General features: G+C 39.5%; 1 protein-coding gene across 1 annotated transcript; it reads left to right on the top strand.

Annotated features, from left to right (window-relative positions):
* Positions 1-294: 294 nt before the first annotated feature.
* On the top strand, positions 295-8,898 carry LOC121393929 (serine-rich adhesin for platelets-like). Its single transcript, XM_041563780.1, has 9 exons — positions 295-468; positions 540-1,128; positions 1,273-1,413; positions 3,025-3,566; positions 3,801-5,166; positions 5,311-5,451; positions 5,827-6,368; positions 6,603-8,720; positions 8,893-8,898. Exons 1-9 carry the CDS (start codon positions 295-297, stop codon positions 8,896-8,898), a joined length of 5,619 nt encoding a protein of 1,872 aa, XP_041419714.1.
* Positions 8,899-17,207: the final 8,309 nt, after the last annotated feature.

The raw sequence follows: 17,207 nt of genomic DNA on the forward strand, positions 1-17,207 counted from the left end.
TCCACCATAGAAAGTGAGTCAATATCTGTGTCTTCATTCAAAGATTCTTCACCTACAGAAACTTCCATACCACAAGCAAGCACCACTACCTCATCATTGTCCACTAGTTCTTTGCCTTCAATGATGACATCTGAAAAAATAGAAATCAGCTCTAACTCTGTATCAGAGCTGACAACAAGTTCTGTTGCTGAAAGTGAGTTAACCCATGTCTTTACAGACACAGAATCAGCAGCGGCATCCACGCCACTGATAAGAACCCATGGTTCATCATCATCTACTAGTTCTTTGTCGTCAATGATAACTTCTGAAACAGGAGAAACCAGCTTTAAAACAGAACCTGCAAGTTCTGCCATGGAAAGTGAGTCAACATCTGTCTCTTCATCCACAGAATCTTCCCCTACAACGACATCCATACCAGTAATAAGCACCCCTGCTTCGTCATCATCCACAAGATCTTTGCCTTCAATGGTGACATCAGAAAAAGGGGAATCCAGTACTAACTCTGTATCGGAGCAGACATCAAATTCTGTTGCTCAAAGCGAGTTAACCTCTGTCTCTTCAGACACAGAATCTTCAGTGACATACACACCATTAACAAGCAATCCAGACTTATCATCTTCTACTTTTCTTTGCCTTCAGTGGTAACTTCACAGACAGGAGATACCAGCTCTACAACGGTATCAGGGACAACAGCAAGTTCTGCTAGGGAAAGTGAGTTAACCTCTGTCTCTTCATCCACAGACTCTTCACTTATAGCAACAACCATACCACAAGCAAGTACTCCTACCTCATCATTGTCCACTAGTTCTTTACCTTCAATGGTGACATCTGAAAAAGGAGAAACCAGCACTAACTCGGTTTCGGAGCCTACAACAAGTCCTTTTGCTAAAAGTGAGTTAAACTCTGTGTCCTCATACACAGAATCTTCAGTGACATCCACACCACTAACAAGCACCCCTGGCTCATTATCTGCTAGTTCTTTGCTTTCAATGGTAACTTCTGAAATAGGAGAAACCAGCTCTAGAACAGTATCTGGGCTGACAGCTAGTTCCACCATGGAAAGTGAGTCAACCTCTGTCTCTTCATCCACAGACTATTCACCTACAGCAACATCCATACCACTAACAAGCACCCTTGCCACATCATCATCCACTAGTTCTTTGCCTTCAATGGTGACATCTGAAAAAACAAAAACCAGCTCTAACTCTGTATCAGAGCTGACAACAAGTTCTGTTGCTGATAGTGAGTTAACCTCTGTATCTTTATATACAGAATCTTCAGCGACCATACCACTAACAAGCACCCCTGGCTCATCACAGCCTACTAGTTCTTTGCACTCAATGATAACTTCTGAAACAGGAGAAACCAGTTCTCAAACCTTATCTGGGCTGACAGAAAGTTCCACCATAGAAAGTGAGTCAATATCTGTGTCTTCATTCAAAGATTCTTCACCTACAGAAACTTCCATACCACAAGCAAGCACCACTACCTCATCATTGTCCACTAGTTCTTTGCCCTCAATGATAACTTCTGAAACAGGAGAAACCAGTTCTCAAACCTTATCTGGGCTGACAGAAAGTTCCACCATAGAAAGTGAGTCAATATCTGTGTCTTCATTCAAAGATTCTTCACCTGCAGAAACATCCATACCACTAACAAGCACCACTACTTCGTCAGCATCAACTAGTTCTTTGCCTTCAATGGTGACATCTGAAAAAGGAGAAACCAGCTCTAACTCCGTATCAGAGCAGACAAAAAGCTCTGTTGCTGAAAGTCAGTTAACGTCTTTCTCTTCATACACAGATTCTTCAGCGATATCAACAAAACTAACAAGCACCCCTGACTCATCATCTACTAGTTCTTTGCCCTCAATGGTAACTTCTGAAACAGGAGAAACCAGCTCTAGAACAGTATTTGGACTGACTGCTAGTTCCACCATAGAAAGTGAGTCAATATCTGTGTCTTCATTCAAAGATTCTTCACCTGCAGAAACATCCATACCACTAACAAGCACCCCTGCTTCGTCAGCATCAACTAGTTCTTTGCCTTCAATGGTGACATCTGAAAAAGGAGAAACCAGCTCTAACTCCGTATCAGAGACGACAAAAAGCTCTGTTGCTGAAAGTCAGTTAACCTCTGTCTCTTCATACACAGATTCTTCAGCAATATCAACGAAACTAACAAGCACCCCTGACTCATCATCTACTAGTTCTTTGCCCTCAATGAAAACTTCTGAAACAGGAGAAACCAGCTCTAGAACAGTATTTGGACTGACTGCTAGTTCCACCATGGAAAGTGAACCAACATCTGTCTCTTCATCCACAGATTACTCACCCACAGCAACGTCCATACCACTAACAAGCACCCTTGACACATCATCATCCACTAGTTCTTTGCCTTCAATGGTGACATCTGAAAAAACAGAAACCAGATCTAACTCCGCATCGGAGATAACAACAAGTTTTGTTTCTGAAGGCAAGTTAACCTCTGTCCCTTCATACACAGAATCTTCAGCGACATCCACACCATTAATAATTACAACTGACTCATCATCTTATTCTAGTTCTTTGCCCTCAGTGGTAACTTCTGAAACAGTAGAAACAAGCTCTAGAACAGTATCAGGGCATACAACAAATTCCGCCAGGGAAAGTGAGACAACCTCTGTCTCTTCATCCATAGACAATTCACCTACAGAAACATCCATACCACAAGCAAGCACCACTACCTCATCATTGTCCACTAGTTCTTTGCCTTCAATGATGACATCTGAAAAAATAGAAATCAGCTCTAACTCTGTATCAGAGCTGACAACAAGTTCTGTTGCTGAAAGTGAGTTAACCCATGCCTTTACAGAAACAGAATCAGCAGCGGCATCCACACCACTGGTAAGAACCCATGGTTCATCATCATCTACTAGTTCTTTGTCGTCAATGATAACTTCTGAAACAGGAGAAACCAGCTTTAAAACAGTACCTGCAAGTTCTGCCATGGAAAGTGAGTCAACATCTGTCTCTTCATCCACAGAATCTTCCCCTACAACGAAATCCATACCAGTAATAAGCACCCCTGCTTCGTCATCATCCACAATATCTTTGCCTTCAATGGTGACATCAGAAAAAGGGGAATCCAGTACTAACTCTGTATCGGAGCAGACAACAAATTCTGTTGCTCAAAGCGAGTTAACCTCTGTCTCTTCAGACACAGAATCTTCAGCGACATACACACCATTAACAAGCAATCCGGACTTATCATCTACTACTTTTTCTTTGCCTTCAGTGGTAACTTCACAGACAGGAGATACCAGCTATACAACGGTATCAGGGACAACAGCAAGTTCTGCTAGGGAAAGTGAGTTAACCTCTGTCTCTTCATCCACAGACTCTTCACTTATAGCAACAACCATACCACAAGCAAGTACTCCTACCTCATCATTGTCCACTAGTTCTTTACCTTCAATGGTGACATCTGAAAAAGGAGAAACCAGCTCTATCTCGGTTTCGGAGCCTACAACAAGTCCTTTTGCTAAAAGTGAGTTAAACTCTGTGTCCTCATACACAGAATCTTCAGTGACATCCACACCACTAACAAGCACCCCTGGCTCATTATCTGCTAGTTCTTTGCTTTCAATGGTAACTTCTGAAATAGGAGAAACCAGCTCTAGAACAGTATCTGGGCTGACAGCTAGTTCCACCATGGAAAGTGAGTCAACCTCTGTCTCTTCATCCACAGACTATTCACCTACAGCAACATCCATACCACTAACAAGCACCCTTGCCACATCATCATCCACTAGTTCTTTGCCTTCAATGGTGACATCTGAAAAAACAAAAACCAGCTCTAACTCTGTATCAGAGCTGACAACAAGTTCTGTTGCTGATAGTGAGTTAACCTCTGTATCTTTATATACAGAATCTTCAGCGACCATACCACTAACAAGCACCCCTGGCTCATCACAGCCTACTAGTTCTTTGCACTCAATGATAACTTCTGAAACAGGAGAAACCAGTTCTCAAACCTTATCTGGGCTGACAGAAAGTTCCACCATAGAAAGTGAGTCAATATCTGTGTCTTCATTCAAAGATTCTTCACCTACAGAAACTTCCATACCACAAGCAAGCACCACTACCTCATCATTGTCCACTAGTTCTTTGCCTTCAATGATGACATCTGAAAAAATAGAAATCAGCTCTAACTCTGTATCAGAGCTGACAACAAGTTCTGTTGCTGAAAGTGAGTTAACCCATGTCTTTACAGACACAGAATCAGCAGCGGCATCCACGCCACTGATAAGAACCCATGGTTCATCATCATCTACTAGTTCTTTGTCGTCAATGATAACTTCTGAAACAGGAGAAACCAGCTTTAAAACAGAACCTGCAAGTTCTGCCATGGAAAGTGAGTCAACATCTGTCTCTTCATCCACAGAATCTTCCCCTACAACGACATCCATACCAGTAATAAGCACCCCTGCTTCGTCATCATCCACAAGATCTTTGCCTTCAATGGTGACATCAGAAAAAGGGGAATCCAGTACTAACTCTGTATCGGAGCAGACATCAAATTCTGTTGCTCAAAGCGAGTTAACCTCTGTCTCTTCAGACACAGAATCTTCAGTGACATACACACCATTAACAAGCAATCCAGACTTATCATCTTCTACTTTTTCTTTGCCTTCAGTGGTAACTTCACAGACAGGAGATACCAGCTCTACAACGGTATCAGGGACAACAGCAAGTTCTGCTAGGGAAAGTGAGTTAACCTCTGTCTCTTCATCCACAGACTCTTCACTTATAGCAACAACCATACCACAAGCAAGTACTCCTACCTCATCATTGTCCACTAGTTCTTTACCTTCAATGGTGACATCTGAAAAAGGAGAAACCAGCACTAACTCGGTTTCGGAGCCTACAACAAGTCCTTTTGCTAAAAGTGAGTTAAACTCTGTGTCCTCATACACAGAATCTTCAGTGACATCCACACCACTAACAAGCACCCCTGGCTCATTATCTGCTAGTTCTTTGCTTTCAATGGTAACTTCTGAAATAGGAGAAACCAGCTCTAGAACAGTATCTGGGCTGACAGCTAGTTCCACCATGGAAAGTGAGTCAACCTCTGTCTCTTCATCCACAGACTATTCACCTACAGCAACATCCATACCACTAACAAGCACCCTTGCCACATCATCATCCACTAGTTCTTTGCCTTCAATGGTGACATCTGAAAAAACAAAAACCAGCTCTAACTCTGTATCAGAGCTGACAACAAGTTCTGTTGCTGATAGTGAGTTAACCTCTGTATCTTTATATACAGAATCTTCAGCGACCATACCACTAACAAGCACCCCTGGCTCATCACAGCCTACTAGTTCTTTGCACTCAATGATAACTTCTGAAACAGGAGAAACCAGTTCTCAAACCTTATCTGGGCTGACAGAAAGTTCCACCATAGAAAGTGAGTCAATATCTGTGTCTTCATTCAAAGATTCTTCACCTACAGAAACTTCCATACCACAAGCAAGCACCACTACCTCATCATTGTCCACTAGTTCTTTGCCTTCAATGATGACATCTGAAAAAATAGAAATCAGCTCTAACTCTGTATCAGAGCTGACAACAAGTTCTGTTGCTGAAAGTGAGTTAACCCATGTCTTTACAGACACAGAATCAGCAGCGGCATCCACGCCACTGATAAGAACCCATGGTTCATCATCATCTACTAGTTCTTTGTCGTCAATGATAACTTCTGAAACAGGAGAAACCAGCTTTAAAACAGTACCTGCAAGTTCTGCCATGGAAAGTGAGTCAACATCTGTCTCTTCATCCACAGAATTTTCCCCTACAACGACATCCATACCAGTAATAAGCACCCCTGCTTCGTCATCATCCACAAGATCTTTGCCTTCAATGGTGACATCAGAAAAAGGGGAATCCAGTACTAACTCTGTATCGGAGCAGACAACAAATTCTGTTGCTCAAAGCGAGTTAACCTCTGTCTCTTCAGACACAGAATCTTCAGCGACATACACACCATTAACAAGCAATCCGGACTTATCATCTTCTACTTTTTCTTTGCCTTCAGTGGTAACTTCACAGACAGGAGAAACCAGCTCTACAACAGTATCAGGGACAACAGCAAGTTCTGCTAGGGAAAGTGAGTTAACCTCTGTCTCTTCATCCACAGACTCTTCACTTATAGCAACAACCATACCACAAGCAAGTACTCCTACCTCATCATTGTCCACTAGTTCTTTACCTTCAATGGTGACATCTGAAAAAGGAGAAACCAGCACTAACTCGGTTTCGGAGCCTACAACAAGTCCTTTTGCTAAAAGTGAGTTAAACTCTGTGTCCTCATACACAGAATCTTCAGTGACATCCACACCACTAACAAGCACCCCTGGCTCATTATCTGCTAGTTCTTTGCTTTCAATGGTAACTTCTGAAATAGGAGAAACCAGCTCTAGAACAGTATCTGGGCTGACAGCTAGTTCCACCATGGAAAGTGAGTCAACCTCTGTCTCTTCATCCACAGACTATTCACCTACAGCAACATCCATACCACTAACAAGCACCCTTGCCACATCATCATCCACTAGTTCTTTGCCTTCAATGGTGACATCTGAAAAAACAAAAACCAGCTCTAACTCTGTATCAGAGCTGACAACAAGTTCTGTTGCTGATAGTGAGTTAACCTCTGTATCTTTATATACAGAATCTTCAGCGACCATACCACTAACAAGCACCCCTGGCTCATCACAGCCTACTAGTTCTTTGCACTCAATGATAACTTCTGAAACAGGAGAAACCAGTTCTCAAACCTTATCTGGGCTGACAGAAAGTTCCACCATAGAAAGTGAGTCAATATCTGTGTCTTCATTCAAAGATTCTTCACCTACAGAAACTTCCATACCACAAGCAAGCACCACTACCTCATCATTGTCCACTAGTTCTTTGCCTTCAATGATGACATCTGAAAAAATAGAAATCAGCTCTAACTCTGTATCAGAGCTGACAACAAGTTCTGTTGCTGAAAGTGAGTTAACCCATGTCTTTACAGACACAGAATCAGCAGCGGCATCCACGCCACTGATAAGAACCCATGGTTCATCATCATCTACTAGTTCTTTGTCGTCAATGATAACTTCTGAAACAGGAGAAACCAGCTTTAAAACAGTACCTGCAAGTTCTGCCATGGAAAGTGAGTCAACATCTGTCTCTTCATCCACAGAATTTTCCCCTACAACGACATCCATACCAGTAATAAGCACCCCTGCTTCGTCATCATCCACAAGATCTTTGCCTTCAATGGTGACATCAGAAAAAGGGGAATCCAGTACTAACTCTGTATCGGAGCAGACAACAAATTCTGTTGCTCAAAGCGAGTTAACCTCTGTCTCTTCAGACACAGAATCTTCAGCGACATACACACCATTAACAAGCAATCCGGACTTATCATCTTCTACTTTTTCTTTGCCTTCAGTGGTAACTTCACAGACAGGAGAAACCAGCTCTACAACAGTATCAGGGACAACAGCAAGTTCTGCTAGGGAAAGTGAGTTAACCTCTGTCTCTTCATCCACAGACTCTTCACTTATAGCAACAACCATACCACAAGCAAGTACTCCTACATCATCATTGTCCACTAGTTCTTTACCTTCAATGGTAACATCTGAAAAAGGAGAAACCAGCTCTAACTCGGTTTCGGAGCCTACAACAAGTCCTTTTGCTAAAAGTGAGTTAAACTCTGTGTTCTCATACACAGAATCTTCAGTGACATCCACACCACTAACAAGCACCCCTGGCTCATTATCTGCTAGTTCTTTGCTTTCAATGGTAACTTCTGAAATAGGAGAAACCAGCTCTAGAATGGTATCAGGGCTAACAGCAAGTTCCGCCAGGGAAAGTGAGTCAACCTCTGTCTCTTCATCCACAGACTCTTCACCTACAGCAACATCTATACCACAAGCAAGCACCCCTACCTCAGTATTGTCCAGAAATACGTTGCCTTCAATGGTGTCATCTGAAAAAGGTGAAACCAGCTCTAACACTGTATCAGACAGAGCAACCAGGTTATTTGCTGAAAGTGAGTTAAATTCTGTCTCTTCAGACACAGAATCATCAGTGACATCCACACCACTAACAAGCAACCTTGACTCATCATCTTCTACTATTTCTTTGCCCTCAATGATAACTTCAGAAAATAGAGAAACCAGCTCTAGAACACTATCTGGGCCAACACCAAGTTCTGCCATGGAAAGGGAGTCAACCTCTGTCTCTTCATCAACGGACTCTTCACCAACAGCAACATCCATACAACTAACAAGCACCCCTGCCTCATCATCATCCACTAGTCCATTGCCGTCAATGGAGACATCTGAAAAAGGAGAAACCATCTTTAACTCTGTATCCGAGCCCACTACAAGTTCTGTTGCTGAAATCAAGTTAACCTCTGTCACTTCACACACAGAATCTGCAGAGACGTCCACACCACTAACAAGCATCTCTGGCTCATCGTCGTCTACTAGTTATTTACCCTCAATGGTAACTTCTGAAACAGGAGAAACCAGCTCTAGAATGGTATCAGGGCTAATAGCAAGTTCCGCCAGGGAAAGTGAGTCAACCTCTGTCATTTCATCCACAGACTCTTCACCTTCAGCAACATCTATACCACAAGCAAGCACCCCTACATCATCAATGCCCAGTAATTCTTTGCCTTCAATGGTGACATCTGAAAAAAGTGAAACCAGCTCTAACTCTGTATCAGAGACAGTAACAAATTCAGTTGCTGAAAGCGAGTTAACCTCTGTCTCTTCAGACAGAGAATCATCAGCAACATCCACACCACTAACAAGCAACCCTGACTCATCATCTTTTACTAATTCTTTGCTCTCAGTGGTAACTTCAGAAACATCTACAACCAGCTCTAGACTGGCATCAGGGTCAACAGAAAGTTCCAACAGGGAAAGTGAGTCAACCTCTGTCTCTTCATCCACAGACTCTTCATCTACAGCCACATTTATACCACAAGCAAGCACCCCTATCTCATCATTGTCCACTAGTCATTTGCCTTCAATGGTGACATCTGAGAAAGGAGAAACCAATTTTAAGTCTGTATCAGAGCCAACAACAAGTTTTGTTGCTGAAAACAAGTTAACCTCTGTCTCTTCATACACAAAATCTTCAGTGACATCTACACCACTAACAAGTACCCCTGCCTCATCATCATCCACTAGTTCTTTGATATCAATGGTTACTTCAGAAACAGGAGAAACCAGCTCTAGAATGGTATCAGGGCCAACAGCAAGTTCCACCAGGGAAAGTGAGTCAACCTCTGTCTCTTCATCCACAGACTTTTCACCTACAGCAATATCTATACCACAAGCAAGCAGCACTACCTCATCATTGCCCAGTAAATCTTTGCCTTCAATGGTGACATCTGAAAAAGGTGAAACCAGCTCTAATTCTGTATCAGAAACAGCAACAAATTTAGTTGCTGAAAGCGAGTTAACAGCTGTCTCTTCAGACAGAGAATCGCCAGCAACATCCACACCACTAACAAGCAACCCTGACTCATTATCTTCTACTAATTATTTTCTCTCAATGGTAGCTTCAGAAACAGCAGAAACCAGCTCTAGAATTGCATCAGGGTCAACAGAAAGTTCCACCAAGGAAAGTGAGTCACCCTCTGTCTCTTCATCCACAGACTCTTCATCTGCAGCAACATTTATACCACAAGCAAGAACTCCTACCCCATCATTGTCCACTAGTCCTTTGCCTTCAATAGTGACATCTGAAAAAGGAGAAACAAGCTCTTACTCTGTATCAGAGCTGTCAAAAAGTTCTGTTTTTGAAAGCAAGTTAACCTCTGTCTCTTCATACACAGAATCTTCAGCAACATCCACACCACTAAAAAGCACACCTGACTCATCATTGTCTACTAGTGCTTTGCCCTCAATGGTAACTTCAGAAACAGGAGAAGCCAGCTCTAGAACAATATCTGGGCCAAAAGCAAGTTCCACCAGGGAAAATGAGTCAACGTCTTTCTATTCATCCACAGACTACTTACCTACAGCAACATCCATAACACTAACAAGCTCCCCTACCTCATCATCATCCACTAATTTGCCTTCAATTGTAACATCTGAAAAAGTAGAAACCAACTCTAACTCTGTATCAGATCTTACAACAAGTTCTATTTCTGAAAGTGAGTTAACCTCTGTCTTGTCATACACAGAATCTTCAGTGACATCCACACCTCTAGCAAGCACCCCTGACTCATCATCTTCTACTAGTTCTTTGCTCTCAATGGTAACTTCTGAAATGGGAGAAACCAGCCCAAGAACAGTTTCTTGGCCTACAGCAAGTTCTGCCATAGAAAGTGAGTCAACCACTGTCTCCTCATCCACTGAGTCTTCACCTGCTGCGACATCCACACCGCTATCAAGCACCCATGGCTTATCTTTATCCACAGATTCTTCAACTAAAGCAACATCCATACCACTAGCAAGCACCCCAACCTCACCATCATTGACTAGTTTTTTGCCTCCAAAGGTGACATTTGAAAAAGGATTAACCAGCTCTGACTCTGTATCAGAGCTGACAACAAGTTCTGTTGCTGAAAGCGAGATAACCTCTGTCTCTTCATACACAGAATCTTCAGCCACATCCATACCACTAACAAGCATCCCTAACTTATCATTGTCTACTAGTCCTTTGCCCTCAATGGTAACTTCTGAAACAGGAGATACCAGCTCTAGAACAGTATTGGAGTCAACAGCAAGTTCCACCAAGGAAAGTGAGTCAAACTCTGTCTCTTCATCCACAGACTCTTCACCTACAGCATCATCTACACCACTAACAAGCACATCTGCTTTATCATCATCAACTAGTTCTTTGCCTTCAGTGGTGACATCTGAAAAAGGACATACTAGCTCTAACTCATTATTGGCGCCAACAACAAGTTCTGCTGCTGGAAGCAAGTTAACCTCTGCCTCTTCATACATAGAATTTTCAGCTACATCCACACCACTAACAAGCACCCCTGACTCTTCATTGTCTGCTAGTTCTTTGATCTCTATCATGACTTTTGAAACAGGAGAAACAAACTCTTACTCTGTGCCCATCAGCACATCATTGTCTTCATCATCTACTTTATCCAGTACTACTTCACCTGCCCACAGTAGTAGCATGTTAGCAGAGCCTTCAACATCTTCAATGATGCATTTTGAAATAATACAAGGTACTTCTTCCTTTTTTAAAGTGCTTGGCTATCCCTGTTTCTATAAATGATAATGTGCAGTGTCAGTTTTTTTCAAAACTGCTCATGTAATATGTCTTCATAGATTATAGTGCATAATGCAGAGTATAATGAATTTAAGAAGAATGTATTTCTATTTTTCTAGGTACATCATCTACAACATCAAGAAAATTAACTCCAAATAATACAGCTACTTTACCCACTACTGTGGCTAGTGCACTTACAACTACTAAACCAAATAATATCACTTCCACAAATGTGACAGATAAAGGTAAAATATGACATCCTTAAACAACAGAAACTTAAAGCTGAGGGAGAATGTCTTTCACACAGTAGTTCTACCAAGTTGCTGCAAAAATGTATTTAATGTACTGTCGCTTACTAGATGTTTTGGAAAAATATTATGTGCAGTGCATAAGAGTTTCTAGATTTTTGTTTATTTTGTTTATTCTTTTAATTCAGACTTGCTATACTGTTCTTTGTTAGAGCAATTATCAATTTCTCATATATATAGTTTTTGGTAATACAATGGAATATAGCTATTCAAAAATGATTATTCTTATAGCACTTATAATGTACTAATGAGTATTTAAATACTTTTTTGTTGTATATATACAATATATATATATATTATATATATATATATCTCTAGAGCATAGGGTGCCGACACTGCACGTGTATCGGTATACGGTGTATACAAAGGTACAATGTAAGCTCGAACTCATAGGTCTTCTCAGCATTCTGAGAAAGGCTAGGGACCTAGCCAAAACATTAGTCGTATTTTTATTGAGATAAAATCCTTTTTTCCACTTTAAGACCTGTGAGTGCGAGCTTCCTTTGTACACACACACACACACACACACACATATATATATATATATATATATATATATATATATATATATATATATATATATATATATATTTATATGTAGAAGAGCTGTGGCACACACTTACTGGAGCAAGGACCCAGGTGCTATTCAGAGAAAAAATTGTATATCCATATAGAAAGCTGAAGCACACTGGGATTTGTCAAAATTAAACTTAATTTATTGGATCGACATTTTCGGTCCACATCTTGATAAAGGTCTCTGTGTGGACCAAAACGTTGATCCAATAAATTAAGTTTTATTTTGACAAATCCCAGTGTGCTTCAGCTTTCTATATGGATGTATATATATATATATATATATATATATATATATATATATATATATATATATATATATATATATATATATATATATATAAATCCAAAAATGAGGTGCACACTGGGAACATTTATAAAGGTAAAAAATCTGAATTTTTATTTAATACATGATAAAGGTCTTAGGAAAAGACCGAAACATTGACCGGCTATTAAATAAAATTTCTGATTTTTTACCTTTATAAATGTTCCCAGTGTGCACCTCATTTTTTGGATTTTTGTATGCAGCATCTGGATGGTAGCACCTGGGTCGTATGTTTATTATCATTTGTTTAGTGGTGTGCTGAACATATTGGACTATTTATATATATATATATATATATATATATATATATATATATATATATATATATATATATATATAGTGAATAAAGTACCCCCTCTTGTAAAATATAAGGATATTATTAGTTACCAAGGAGTTTCATGACCATATAAAAACACGAGGCCGAAGGATATTATTAGTTACCAAGGAGTTTCATGACCATATAAAAACACGAGGCTGAAGGTAACTTCTAATATCCTCATATTTTACAACTGGGGGTACTTTATTTATTATAATACACAAATTTTAGTAAGTCATGTGACAGAAATTACATCACTACTCACTGTTTATAACTGATGACATCACTACTCACCGTTTATAAGGATATAATTTACAGGATATTCATGGCTTTTGTGTATTATATATATATATATATATATATATATATATATATACAAATTGTAAGACTGTTGCACACACTTCAAAAGAGGATAATGCCCTGGCGCCAACAGAATGTATATACAAAATCTGTAGAAGAAAAGCTGTTGCACGCAAGGGACTCTTGTCTGAAGAAAAAATATGAGCTTTATTTAGCTCATATTTTTTCTTCAGACAAGAGTCCCTTGCGTGCAACAGCTTTTCTTCTACAGATTTTATATATATATATATACATATATATATGCACTCTATTTAAATATCCCTGTGTTGCTGGTTCATTTGAGAGTGCATATGTGATTTGATAATTATCCCTTCATGCATGCATTTTCCTGCAACATATAAAAAGGCAATCATGACTACTTAAAATCATGCATGCTACTCTAATACCCAAGTGTCATATAATCCTTTTATATGAATTTATACTAGACTAAGGTGCATATATACAAATATGTAAAAAGGCAATCCTCTACAAAATTGTTATTTAAAATTATTTTGTTGGAAATGCTGTGTCCATGGTGACTTGTCTCATGGCCCATTGCCAAAAATGTTTTTTATTTATGTTTTTTATATTTATAAAATGATGAAAAATTGTGTCAGTTATGAAATAGATAGGCACATATTCATATTTTATATTGCTTTTTTTAAAAAAAAATAAAACAATCACTATAACATTTAATTTGCTGTAAACCGGAAGGTTCATTTAACACAAGTAAAACTGTTTTCAGCTATATTTAAAGGTTGTTGCTAAAATAAGAAATGTAATGTAACCCTTTCGACACCCCTTTTTTCGTGTACTCCACGTGTGGCGCTTACCTGATGGCACGGGACAAACCTGAGACACTCCACAGTGGTATAAGGAGAGACTGGGTTCCTGGTACTTACTAGTGCAGTGCTTCCACCTAGTGTGATCTGTTAATGCACCTTCGGGTGGCCCCACTAGGAATACAGTAATAACACACACACAGTATTGGTTAACTTAAATAACTGTTTATCTAAAATAAATGGGCACCTAATTCAGGCAGCACTCCTAACTGGTGGCAATAGGGCCTCACTAACTGACTTGCTAGCGCAAACTGTCTAGCTAACTATGGAAAATCTTAGTCCTTTATTGTCCTTTAATAAACAGTCTCTGTATTTTCAGTGCCTCTTTTGGGTACTGTCCATTTAACCAGGATACTCACAAATCCTCTTCAGATACTTTAGAGCTTTCTTCAGTTGAATCCAGCATATTAAGTCATACAGTGCAATTACCAGCCCCTTTGGATGCTCAGATAGGAATCTCCTGCTGGTTGTTCCTCTAGTCTGTATTTCCAGGAACAGTATCTGGCTTTCCTGTGCCAGCCTGATCCAAATGAATGCTTGTGGTGCAGCCTCTCAGCTCTCTGTGCCCACCAGCAGCTCTCTGGCCTCTTTCTCTGTCCACCATGCCGCTCTCTATGCCAGGCTCTCTTCTTTTGCCAGTATCTGTGACTTCCTTTTCCTGCCAGCCACTCACTAGCTGCTGTGTCACTTCCTACTGCACTGAACAGCTGGTTGCTAGGTAACAGCTTACAGCACACAGACACAGGGTCTGTGCTTGATCTCTGCTTACAGGGATAAGTGCAAGTGTTTTGCATTAATTCCTTACAGTAAGATGCTCACACTGTATAAAAATAGCATTTGTATTTAGGGTTGTCTTTAACTACATGTCCATTGAAGTGAGCTTACCTCCAACAGTGAAGCCAACACAAGTAATTAACCTTAAGTCCACCCTAAACATATTAATGCATTAGAATTAGTGGTTGCCAATATTAGCGAAGTAGTAATATCTCAATGTAAAATATTCATATTGTATGAATATATGAATACCATCAAATTATTATTTAAATTCTGTTTTTCCCAAAATGTGTGATGTTTTGAAATTACAGATGAATTCGAGTTCTGAATCCAAAACCTTTTTTTCAAAAGTAATTTTGTCACTGCTATCTATACCATGTTGCATAAAGAGTAAATTTTTTTTTTACAATTTCTGATTCCCCTCCACATAAAACTATGATATTTAAATAGAACACCTTTGATTCATATTGGCATAGCTCCCCCACTGTAATAAAAAAAATAGGGACTCAACAATTATCTAAATAAATATTAGTGCTATTCCTGCAATCTGTTTATTTATGTTTTGCTCTGATTCAAAAGCAAATTGCTCTAGGATAACCATGTTCTTCATCAATGGCAAAAATATATTTTAATTATTGTAAGCAAAAATTACATTTTCAGTTTTCAATGGCTTTTGTCTGCAAAATAATCTTTTATGTCATATATTTTCATACTAGGAATAACACCATCTAACACGCTAAAAACAACAACGTCAGCATCAATGGCATCATCTATACACGCTGATATGTCTACTGCTTCGACTTCTACACTGGCTAAAACGTCTTCATTCTCTCAAGAAATAAATTCTTTTACAGATATGTCTACAAAAACAAATAATACCACTACTTTAAAGGAGTCTAATTTTACGACAAAAGGTACATTATATCCCGTTTTTAGCATCTTTTGAAATGAAGTTGCAGGGATTCTAGAGGACAAAGATGATTTTCTAAGGGCAACAAATGTGTTGCTGAATTAGATTTTCAATGTCTCACATATGACAATTCAAAAACCAAGTACTCTGTATTGATGGAATAGATAGCTTCTTCTGGCAATGTCAGAGTGGCTAACAGAACCTGCAGCTATTGTAGGAACAACAGCAAGTGGTTGTAGATTTGTTTTTTTCATTGTACCCAAATTTATTAATTGGTCCAAATACTGTTGTACTCTGTAAACTGGCCATGCATGGGCAACATTTTGACATAATTTTGCTTTGTACCAATTCAGTGCATGGGTAAATCTTACTTTACATGATTGATCACACAAATTGCACTATGAAGGAGTGGGCACTAGGGATGTAGCGAACTGTTCGCCGGCGAACTAGTTCGCGCGAACTTCGACTGTTCGCGTCCGCCGCAAGTTCGCGAACGTCGCGCGACGTTCGCCAATAGGCGTTCGCGTCAAAATCGGTCGCCCATTCGACCATTCGATCGCTAAAATCGAACGATTTTCGTTCGATTCGAACGAAAATCGTTCGATCGAACGATTAAAATCCTTCGATCGTTCGAATCGAACGATTTTCGGATGATCGAAGTTCGCGAACAGTTCGCGAACAGTTCGCAAATTATGCCGGTGTTCGCGAACGGCGTTCGCGAACACATCGGCGGCGGTTCGCTACATCCCTAGTGGGCACAAGTAATTTAGACTGGATTATGACCCTTTACCCTACCATGAGGCCAGTTTTCGAACTAGACTTTGATCAGTCAAACAACCCACATGGGGACCCAAGCAAAGCCTTACTATTTAGTTGTGAATCATAAAACTGCTTAAAATAACCTACGTGTGACACTTTAGATATCCAGATAGAGCTAATAAAGCATAATCCCCATTAATATGACCACAATGTAAGAATGCCCTTCTGATTTTAAATGTTAATGAATGCATTCAAGGCTTAGCAAAATGTCATGATAATGCCATATATACAAACATACTCATGTTCTTGCAAAGAAGGATAAATAGGATATAGTTTTACATGTATTTGTAAGTAAGATTGACAGTTTACATTGACCCACATGTTGGTCAATTACATCAAGAAAGTAACACATTATAATCTTTACAATATAGTTTTTTCATTTCTGTGCAAAATAAGGAGTGCATGCCTAAACTACATTACTTCTATGTCTTGCAGATATATATCAATGTCTAAGCAGCCCCTGTGTTAATGGTGCCACATGCACTAGTATGGAGAACTCTTTCTTTTGTCTGTGCCTTCCTGGATATACTGGAAAATTGTGTCAAATTGGTAAGTTAAAAGCACCCCAAATTTCCCAGTTTTGGCATTTAAAAGGATTATTTTCAGCATATTGACTACTCACTGTAATATCATAAAATGATTTTGAGAAAGAAAAATTACAATGTCATAATCAAAACCCTGTGGCAGTGTGAACTTTTGTTTTAATATTTTAGATATTG

Source organism: Xenopus laevis, chromosome 5L (genome assembly GCF_017654675.1).
Source record: "Xenopus laevis strain J_2021 chromosome 5L, Xenopus_laevis_v10.1, whole genome shotgun sequence".
NCBI lineage: Eukaryota > Metazoa > Chordata > Amphibia > Anura > Pipidae > Xenopus > Xenopus laevis.

What these genes read in the sequence shown, in the direction of transcription:
- LOC121393929 (XM_041563780.1), top strand. Translation starts at nt 295, where the DNA reads ATGATAACTTCTGAAACAGGAGAAACCAGCTTTAAAACAGAACCTGCA. An exon ending in AACATCCATACCACTAACAA is followed by an intron (nt 5,167 to 5,310) that starts GCACCCTTGCCA and finishes CTTTATATACAG; the next exon opens with AATCTTCAGCGACCATACCA. An exon ending in AGAAAGTTCCACCATAGAAA is followed by an intron (nt 5,452 to 5,826) that starts GTGAGTCAATAT and finishes CTTCATCCACAG; the next exon opens with AATTTTCCCCTACAACGACA.